This window comes from Molothrus aeneus, chromosome 7 (genome assembly GCF_037042795.1).
Source record: "Molothrus aeneus isolate 106 chromosome 7, BPBGC_Maene_1.0, whole genome shotgun sequence".
NCBI lineage: Eukaryota > Metazoa > Chordata > Aves > Passeriformes > Icteridae > Molothrus > Molothrus aeneus.
Genome location: NC_089652.1, coordinates 1,791,926 through 1,801,563, shown reverse-complemented (window position 1 = coordinate 1,801,563; position 9,638 = coordinate 1,791,926). Strand labels below are relative to the sequence as shown.

General features: G+C 52.3%; 1 protein-coding gene across 1 annotated transcript in view; it reads right to left on the bottom strand.

Annotated features, from left to right (window-relative positions):
- Positions 1–2,512: 2,512 nt before the first annotated feature.
- Positions 2,513–9,638, bottom strand: part of SH3BP4 (SH3 domain binding protein 4) — a 33,452-nt gene continuing 26,326 nt past the window's right edge. The window contains exons 4-5 of the mRNA XM_066553832.1: positions 4,320–4,508; positions 2,513–3,063 (exon numbers count right to left, since the gene is read on the bottom strand). Coding sequence (XP_066409929.1) covers positions 2,839–3,063; positions 4,320–4,508 — 414 coding nt within the window. The 3' untranslated portion in view covers positions 2,513–2,838. The remainder of the gene's footprint in view (positions 3,064–4,319; positions 4,509–9,638) is intronic.

Below are 9,638 nucleotides of genomic sequence, written 5' to 3'. Positions count from 1 at the left end.
AGAGCTGCAGGGTCTCATCACAGGCTCCAGATTTCCCTGCAGACCAGGCTTTGTGTGGAGACCCTGATAGCCAGGGGGTGATTTTCCTCTCCCTCCCCTCCTGCCACCTCTCCCTCAGCCTTTTGGGGCTGGGTGAGCCCATGGAAGATGATCCCTCACTTGTGAGGGCTGAAGCAGAGCAGAAAATGCTGTGGGGATGCATTTGCAAGGTGACCTGTGCTGAAGCACTCGGTTCCCTGAGGAATAAAAACCCAAACCCTTTCTTTCCCTGAAGCTGAAATATTCCAGGGAGCAGGGGGGAAGCCAAGGGGGAACTCCCCAAATCATCTGGCTGCTGTCCCTATTTCCCAGAGCAGGGTATCCATGGTGAGAGCCCCAGCAGAAACCAGAATATTTCCCTTCCCTGCCTGGGGATCTGACCTCCACTGGGACTGGGAGCAGCACAACAGCCTTGGCTACAAACAGGGGTGTTTTCTCCAGCCAGAAAACCAGGAAAACTCCTCTGTGCCAAAAGAAATCCTGTAATCACACCTTGTCCCACTTCAGGAAGTTCCTGACCTAGAGCAGCAGTCTGGGGGTGAGATGGTTTCCAAGGCACTTTTCCCCTGGAGACAGTGGGGTGGAAAGGCTGAGGGAGGAGACTGGATTCAGGACCACTGGCTCTGGGTGCTGGCACAGTGCAAACCCCACTAAATTAACCCCACTCTGCTTTGGGATGGAGAGACAACAGCAGGTGACACCTAACTGGAAGCCCTGAAGAGTAACAGCTTCCACTGGAATGGGGTTTTCCCTCCCCAAAAAAAATCCCTTTTTTCTTTAAAAAAAATGACCATTAATGATAAGAACAGTTACTGCACAGGGGTGGCAATGCAAAGCCCAGACAGAATTTTGGGAGAAGGCCTTGATGTTTAGTTCAGAATAGGGACACATTCCCAGTCTCAGCATGGGAGGAAGGACTGGATTTCAGACCAAAAATGGGGAGAAATTAATTCACCCTCATCCCAAAGGCCCCAAAACGTGCTGGCCATGATCCCAAGGCTCTGGGGAAGGAACAGGGTGGTGAGAAGAAAAAAAAACCATTGGGATTATTCATGGATCAGGGGAGGGAGGCTCCAACTCCTGCCACTCTGCCAGCCCAGCCTCCTGCAGAGCTCTGGAGCCAGGGGGGAAAGCCCAGATTTGGGTAAAAGCCCAGATTGGGGTAAAACCCCAGATTTGGGAACAGGGATTGTAGCTCCTGCATGGAAAAGCAGGGAGAGGGAAAGGGGCTGGGCTGCTGGCAGAGCCCCTGGGCTGTGGAGACCTGCACAGGAAACCCCCTAAAGCCCCTAAAAGGAAACCCCTTAAGCCCCCTAAAGGAGAAATTCAAGGTGCTATTGTGGGGTCTCCATAGAGAGTGATCACTTCTGGGGATGGGATTTTGGGAAAAGGCACCATTCCCTCCACCAGATGATGCCTTTCCTACTGTTTTTCTTCCACTGTTTTTTAAAGAAAAAAAACCCCATCCTTTAGGAACCTTTACACATCCTCTGGTTGCAGCTGTTCACTAAAAGGAGCCTTTGCATTTAAAATAATCTTTCTGTGCAAAAAATATTCCCCTCCCAGGTGAAATACCTGAAAACTGGGAAGCAGAGGGAGGAAGTCACTCAAAAAACTCAAATTTAAAAGGAGGAGGAGGAGAAAAATAATACGGCCACTGGGTGACACAAATATTGAGGGTTTTGGCACCAGGTTTATAACAAAGGTTCTTTACAAGTTAAACTGGATTTGAGGAGCCTTGAAGAATCAGAAATCAATGGCAAAGAGCACCTGGAACATCCCCAGCGAGCTCAGATTTCAAATTAGGAGAAAGAGTCTCTCTCTTGTCCCTTTTTTTTCCTTTTTTTTTTTTCTTTTTCCCTTTGCCTGTAGAGGGATTATCTGCATGGCAACAATTTCCTCCCCTTTTCTGGCCTCTTCCCCAGAGCAGGAGCACCTGGGGACTTTGATTCCCTCTCACCATCCTCCTGATCCATCTCCTGAGGTCTCTGGCGAGCCCCAAACCTCCAGCTTCTTCCAGAGGTGTCCTGCACCACATTCAGGTGGGAAGGAGCTCCTCCTGGTTAAAAAACAGGAACAGGCAACTCCCTGGCCACAAACAAGAAAATCCATGTCTGCAGAGACATGGAAATAACCCAAAACCTCAACCAAAATGCTCATAGGGCCTGTGAATAAAATAAAATAAAATTTAAAATTAAAAAAAATAATGTGTTTTTTGGGGCAAGGTGCTCCTTGGGCTGAACACATCCCAAATTTAGGGACAGCCCAAGTTCCTGTGGTGCTTTAGTCACAGCTGGTAACCCTAAACCTGCCTGTAGTGGGGGGAAAGGGCATTTACCGTGCTTCCTCTTAAAATATATATTTACAGGACTCATATTTGTCTCACACCCCATCATTTCAAAGCAGTTTCTACAACCTAAAACCAGCCACAGCTTCCCCCACCCCTCCCCAAAGTGGTCACAACTTCTACTGCTCGTTACAAAAATTAGACTTTTATTTGTAAATGCCTAGAAAATGTGATCTCTTTTGGGATCCCTCCCCACCCCTTTGCCCTCCTGAAAGTTTTTTTTATTTTTTCAGTAAGAAATAGTTTAACCGGATGAAAAGCCATTCCCTTCCAGATGAACTCCCATCAGGGTGGGATATCTCCTGCTGATTTCCAGTCCTGGTGGAGAACTTGCAAACTTTGGCCTCTTCAAACCCAACCTCCACTTCTTCTCCTCAAAGTCAAAGGGAGAGCAGGGGGGGGAAAGCAGAGGAAAAAAAATTCCCAGCCAAGGAGAAGTGGACAACCACGGGCTAGATGGCAAAATCCTCGTGGTCCTGGGGGCTGAAGGCTGCTGCCCTCAGCATGTCCAAGGAGTTGACGAGGATCAGGGTGCCCGTGAGGTGCTTCCAGCGCTTGGTGATGGGGTTCTTCATCTTGTCCAGCCCCGTGTGCAGCTCCTGGATGACGTCCCTGTAGCTGTCCCCCATCTGGCTGCTCCAGGTCAGCAGGAAGTCGTAGGCCGGCTTCCACATGGCCTGGGGAGAGAGGGGGACACAGGTGGGAGGGCATCAGAGCTCAGCAAGCATCCCAAAACAGGCACATTCCTGGGAAAACAGTCCCCTAACACCCTCAGATCCCTGTGCTCCTCGGAGGGGAGTGTGCTCTGGAGGAACCTCCAGAGAAACATGGAATTGTTTGGGTTGGAAAGGCCTTTAAGACCATTGGGCCCAACCATTAACCTGGTAGGTCTGGCAGTGCTGCTTCAAAGGCTGGACTCCAACACCTTGAAAATCTTTTCCAGCCAAGAGAATTCCAAGATCTGTGGAGAGCTAGGTGTGCCTGCCCTCACCTCACTGTTCACTGGCCTTGTAGGCCCTTTAACACCATTAATGTCCTTTAAGATCATTGGGCCCAACCATTAACGTGGTGGGTCTGGCTCAAAGGCTGAACTCCAACACCTTGAAGGTGTTTTCCAGCCAAGGGAGTTCCAGGATCTGTGGAGAACCAGTTGTGCCTGCCCTCACCTTGCTGTCCACCGAGCCGCTCTTGTCACGGTGTGGGGCCTTGTAGGCCCTTTAAGACCATTGGGCCCAACCCTGGTGGGCCTGGCAGTGATGGCTCAAAGGTTGGACTCCAACACCTAAAGGTGTTTTCCAGCCAAGTGATTTCCAGGATCTGTGGAGATCCAGGTGTGCCTGCCCTCACCTCGTTGTCCACCGAGCTGCTCTTCTCATGGTGTGGGGCCTTGTAGGCCCTTTAAGACCACTGGGCCCAACCCTGGTGGGCCTGGCAGTGATGGCTCAAAGGTTGGACTCCAACACCTTAAAGGTGTTTTCCAGCCAAGTGATTTCCAGGATCTGTGGAGATCCAGGCATGCCTGCCCTCACCTTGCTGTCCACCGAGCCGCTCTTGTCGCGGTGTGGGGCCTTGTAGGCCCTTTAACATCATTAAGGCCCTTTAAGACCATTTGGCTCCCCCATTAACCTGGTGGGCCTGGCAGTGCTGGCTCAAAGGCTGGATTCCAACACTTTGAAGGTGTTTTCCAGACAAGAGAATTCCAGGATCTGTGGACAACCAGGCGTGCCTGCCCTTACCTCACTGCCCACTGTACCGCTCTTATCGTGGTGCGGGGCCTTGTAGGCCCTTTAAGACCATCAAGGCCTTTAACACCATTGGGCCCAACCATTAACCTGGTGGGTCTGGCTCAAAGGTTAGACTCCAACACTTGGAAGGTGTTTTCCAGACAAGTGATTTCTAGGATCTGTGGAGATCCAGGCGTGCCTGCCCTCACCTCGCTGTCCACCGAGCCGCTCTTGTCGCGGTGCGGGGCCTCGTAGGCGTCCATCTGCTGCTTGGACACCTTGGCCAGCTTCTCGGCCAGCTCCCGCCAGCGCTGGGCCACCTCCACGGCCGTGGTCAGCAGCACAAAGTCCTGGATCAGCCTCACCACCAGCCCCTGGCAGTCCATCTTCAGCAGGGCCTGCAGGGAAAAGCAAGCAGGGAGTCAAGGCCGGGTGAGCTCCCCCCTGGAGCATCCCAAAAATCCTCCTGCCTCCTTTTTAGTGACAGCTGGGGAAATGAGGCCAGCAGGCTTGGCAAGAGAATAATCCCATTAATTGAACAAAGTGCTGGACGCCTCTGGATGGGATTTGCAGCCTGGTTCTCCAGGCAGCCCCTCCTGAGACATCCAGGCCCCACCTTAAGCAGTTTAAAGCATCCCAGGGGCTGAGGACAACAGATGCTTTTAATCAAGGGAACTAATCCAGACTCCACCTCAGAGCTCCAGGATCCTTCAGAGCAGAGGGCAAGGCACAGCCAGGACATTCTGGGATGGGACCTGGGGGGAGACTGGGGTACTGAGACCCTGGTGAAGACTCTGACACTACAGGACCATTGCTCAGTATGGGATGTTCTTCCTCTTCTTCTCCTCCTCTTCCTGCATCATTTATTGTCCTAAAAGCTGAGATTTTCCACAAATGGTTTTGAAGTGGAAAGAGCAAATGCATCAGTCTGGGTTTTCTTGATAGGAATGATTTAGTCAGGCAAAAAAGGATGGAGTGGGGTTAGCTCCTGCCTTGAAGTGTCAAATCACATTAAAATCCCCTCAGAGTGGGATGAAGCTGCAGTAGGGGAGAAGCCCCAGTGCAGCCCTGGAAAAGGAAGGGTTTAATGGCAGTGTTCACTCTCAGAGGACGGGATCTGAGTGCCAGGATCATCATCCCACTCCCCAGGGCTCCCACAGCCTTTGCCAGAGCCTCTGGACCACAACAGTCCCAGCAGCAGCAACCCAAGAGCCAGGGCAAATCCCATCCTGAACCTCAGGGGGGGTTTTGATGTTATTAAAAATGGAAATCAAGCAAACAGACCCCACCCACTCCTTCACAGCAGCACGGGGATGGTTCTTGTGGAAATCATCAGGATAAGGTGATTCCCAAAGTGACCAGAATCCCCTTTCTGCCCCTCTGGGTCCTGACATCCCCTCCCAACACAGGGGTCTGGGAATATCCAGGTTTGGCTCTGGGGCAAAGAAGGGTTAAATCCTCCCACTGGAGACTGCACGGGGACAGTTGGGGGAGGGAAGATGGGAACATCTGAAACCACTCCAGCCATTTGCAAAGCAAATGCACGCTGATTTCCCCCTTATCTGCTCCCAGCTTAGAGCTGAGCTGGGCTCTAATCACAGCTGCAGCCCAGCACGTGCCTGCTCCTCCAAAGTGCCGACACCGGCTTCCTGTGGGAGCCAGGGAGGCCATAAACCCCCTTGTCCAACAAGCAGGGAAAATCCATCCAAAGGAGCACATTTGGCTTGGCAAAAAGACATTCCAGGAGCGTTTAGATCTCACACACCTGCTCCAGAACCGAACCACCTCCTCTCCTACAGCCCATGGATCAGCTCCCCTCTGGATCCAGCTCTCCTCTGGTTCCAGCTCCCTCTCTGGACCCATCACCCTCTCTGGATCCTGCAGCCCCTCTAGATCCTCCACCCCTTCTGGATCCTCCACCCTCTTTGCATCCTCCACTCTCTCTGGATCCTCCACTCTCTCTGGATCCTACACTCCTCTGGATCCAGCTCCCCCTCTGGACCCAGCTCCCCCTCTGGATCCTCCACCCTCTCTGGATCCTTCATCCATTCTGGATCCTGCTCCCCCCTCTGGATCCTCCACCCTCTCTGGATACAGCTTCCCTCCAGCTCCCTCTCTGGACCCATCACCCTCTCTGGACCCAGCTCCCCTCTGGATCCTCCACCCCCTCTGGACCCAGCTCCCTCTCTGCAGAGTCCTAAGGAAGGGGCAGGCTGAACATGCCCACCCCTGCCTTTCCAGGCAGCTGGATGCCAATCCCTGCGCAGCTTGGCCTTTGGGGGAGCAGGATGAAGGAGCTGCTCCCATCTCCTGCCCAAGGTCAGAGGCAGTGCCTGGAGCTGGGTTCAGAAGGATGGAGCTGCAGGAGATGGATTCCCCTGCTCCAGGTGAACAACAAAACAGCAGCAAGGAAAACACCTGGGAGGGCACCACATCAAAGAGCTGCAAAATCACCCAAAATCAATCAAAACAACAACTCTGGGAGAGATGGGTGGCTCTGGTTGACTCTGATGGCCACAGCACCACCTGCTGTGCCCTGGCAGCTCCAGTCCCACAGGCACAGGTGACAGGACACCAGGGGATGGGGTGCAAGGCATCCCAGAAGCCAAGGTGGAAGCCTGAGGGGGAATATTACAGGAAACAGCGGCGAGACACCGGGATTAGCTCAGCAGGCTTAATCTTCCAGTGGGATTATGCCACAATTGTTTCCATCCTCCTCCCTTGCCCTGGACAAGCCTCCCAGGATAGCTGGGTCCACTCACTGTGTCTCCATCCCTCATCAGCCAGGTGTGACCTGGGCTGTGCTTTGCCAGAGCCCTTGGAAATATTTATTGTTTATTGTTTATTCCCCTGGGAGCAGCTGGGAACCGGCTGGGCCAGCCCAGCAAAGAGCAAAGAGGGTGTTTGATATTCAAATCCCAGTTCAAAGCAGAAACACCTCAACTTAAAAGGCATCCAGGGGAGGCTGAATTTACATCCCAGCTTTGAAATGCAGAATCCCATTTCCTAATGAAGGAAAGCAGCATTGTGGAGGGAAAACAGCTCCCCCCTGGGACTTCCTCAAACCCAGGGATAAAGGCCCTGTGTCCCCAAGGAGACCAGGAGAGCCACAGGGTGAGAGGATGCTCCTGGCTCACCATCCTCTCCAGGATACAGGTCAGGTTTTGACCCAAAAAAGTTGTCTCTGTACAAGTGTTCCCCAAAATAACCCTTGTTTGGGCATCAAACATCTCTCTCACTCACTGTTTTGGCTGTCACCACTTCCAAAGTCATCTCACATGTTTAAAATTCATACTCTCAGCCTTAAATACTGATTTTTTTTCTTTTACCTCATCAAGTCTTGCACTGCCTCCATGGGGTAATTCCCTTGGACACGATGCCCAGCTGGATCTCAGCATGCTGAGGGTGGTGAGGCCCCCCTGGCACTGGCTGCTCAGAGATGTGGCTTCACATCCCTGGAAGTGTCCCAGGCCAGGCTGAATGGGGCTTGGAGCACCCTGGGATAGTGGGAGGTGTCCCTGCCCATGGCAGGGGGTGGAAAGGGATGGGCTTTAAGGTCCCTCCCAACCCAAAGCCGTGGACACCCTGACCTGCAGGACTCCAGGACAGCTCCAGCCCCCCAGCAGCTCTCTGAGGCCTGCACACACCAGGGACAAGCAGAAACTCTTGGCAGGAGCCAGGCAGCAGCACATGGATACCTGGATACCGCGAGTCAGAGCAAACAAAACAATGGGAGGGGAAAAAAAAATATCCCAAGCTCATCTCCTGTGTGACCTTTACAAGCTGCCTGGAGAAGAACAAGCTCAGAGTTTCCTCCCCACAGCTCCCTGCTGCTGTGCCAGGGGCCGTTCCCAGCAGAGCCGTGTTTTTCCCAACAGCAGAGTCTGTTGGAAGGATGATAAATTAGAGTCTCTCTGACAACCAGGGAGGGAGAAAAGCTGTGTCTCAGGGCAGGTCTAACCCCACGGGCCAGGCATCAGGGGCAATGAAATCTTCTTGAATCCCTGCCCAGCTTTTTTATCCAAGCCATCCATGTGCTGCCTGCTTCCAAGGGGCAGAGAGGAAGGAGGGAGAGCTTTCCCTCTCTGCTGAGCAACTCCTGAGCCACATCCCCCCCAGTTACCTTCACACTCCACTGCTGGTGCCTGATTAGAGAAGTAGTAATTAAAGGCAGATTACTGATTAACCAGTCATCATGACCAGGCTTTCCCTTGCTTGGCTGCTGGTGCACGACTCTGCCACTGGCGCTTTGTGTACTCAACACTGATAATCCTGCTTCTACTTCTACCTTCCCAGCCCTTTTGAGGGGAGACAACCAACTTTCTTTCAGCTGAAATGGCCACACTGGAGCTTAGTGCAGCTGGCTCCCCTTGCCAGAAAGCCAGTCCATTTGTTACAAATAAAATCAGATTTGAACACAATAAAATCCATTAGTGCTCCATTGCCATCCCCTGAAACATCATTATTTTCTTCTTTCAACAGGCTCAATCTAATTTCTCCATAGGCTGAGGAGGATTTGACGGCAGCCAGGGGTTTTGGAGGCAGCATCATGTTCCACCAAGAAGGGAGCTCATCCTTTATCCGCAGGCTCAGCCTCACAGAGAGCAGGATTAGACAAACAAGGAGAATAAAACCTGCCCTGGGACTCTGCTCTCCTGACAGCCACAGGGGAGCAGGATGTTTTCCTGCAGCTCCCAGCCCTCCCCTGGAGTCAGCAGCTCCCTGAGCCTTATCTTTCCCTTTGTCTCCCCGTGAGGATTCTCCATGACCTACACACTGCCTGGGATCCCTGAAAACAATGGGGAGAGATAAAAGCAACACCTTGGGGGTTTGCAAACAGGTAAAGCAAACAGTCCCGGAAGCATCCAGCAAGAGCAGCACGGATTTCATCCCAACAATCATTGAGCCTGATGATTAAAGGAGCAAACCCTCCCTCGGGGGGGGGGGGGGGGGGGGAAACGGGGGATTTTCCAATCCTGGGTGAGGAAAGGGTCACTGATGGCCAGGAGAACCCTGCAACAGGAGCAGCGTTGGTGGCACAACCTGAAAGCTGAAAGTCAGAGCTGAAACATCGCCCCACAGGCCCCAGAGTGGTACCTGGGCACAGGGAGCTCTCCAGACAACATTTCCATGAGTAACAATGGATTCCATACTCTTCATAACACCTTCTACTCAATCCTTAAATTCCCCCCTTCTCCCTAAAAGGAGTGTGGGAACTGAACTCCTCCTCTCAGCTCCAGTCCCCTTTTGCTGTAATTTCATTTTGCCAAGCAAGGCCGCCGCTATTCCTTAATCCAATTGACATTTTAAACCATGCTCTTCTCCATAACTCAGTTATTCTGCTCCTGTGGGACAGCACGGAATGGGAGGGAGCTGCAAATCTCTCCCAGACATTTTGCCCTGTATTTTCTTTGGCTCACTTCCTATTAAGTGCTAGAAACAATCGTGGAGATGATATTTTGTGAGAGATTTACTTGCTAACGGCATCCTAGAAATACTGGCAGGCAGCACTCCTCCCAAATTCCTTT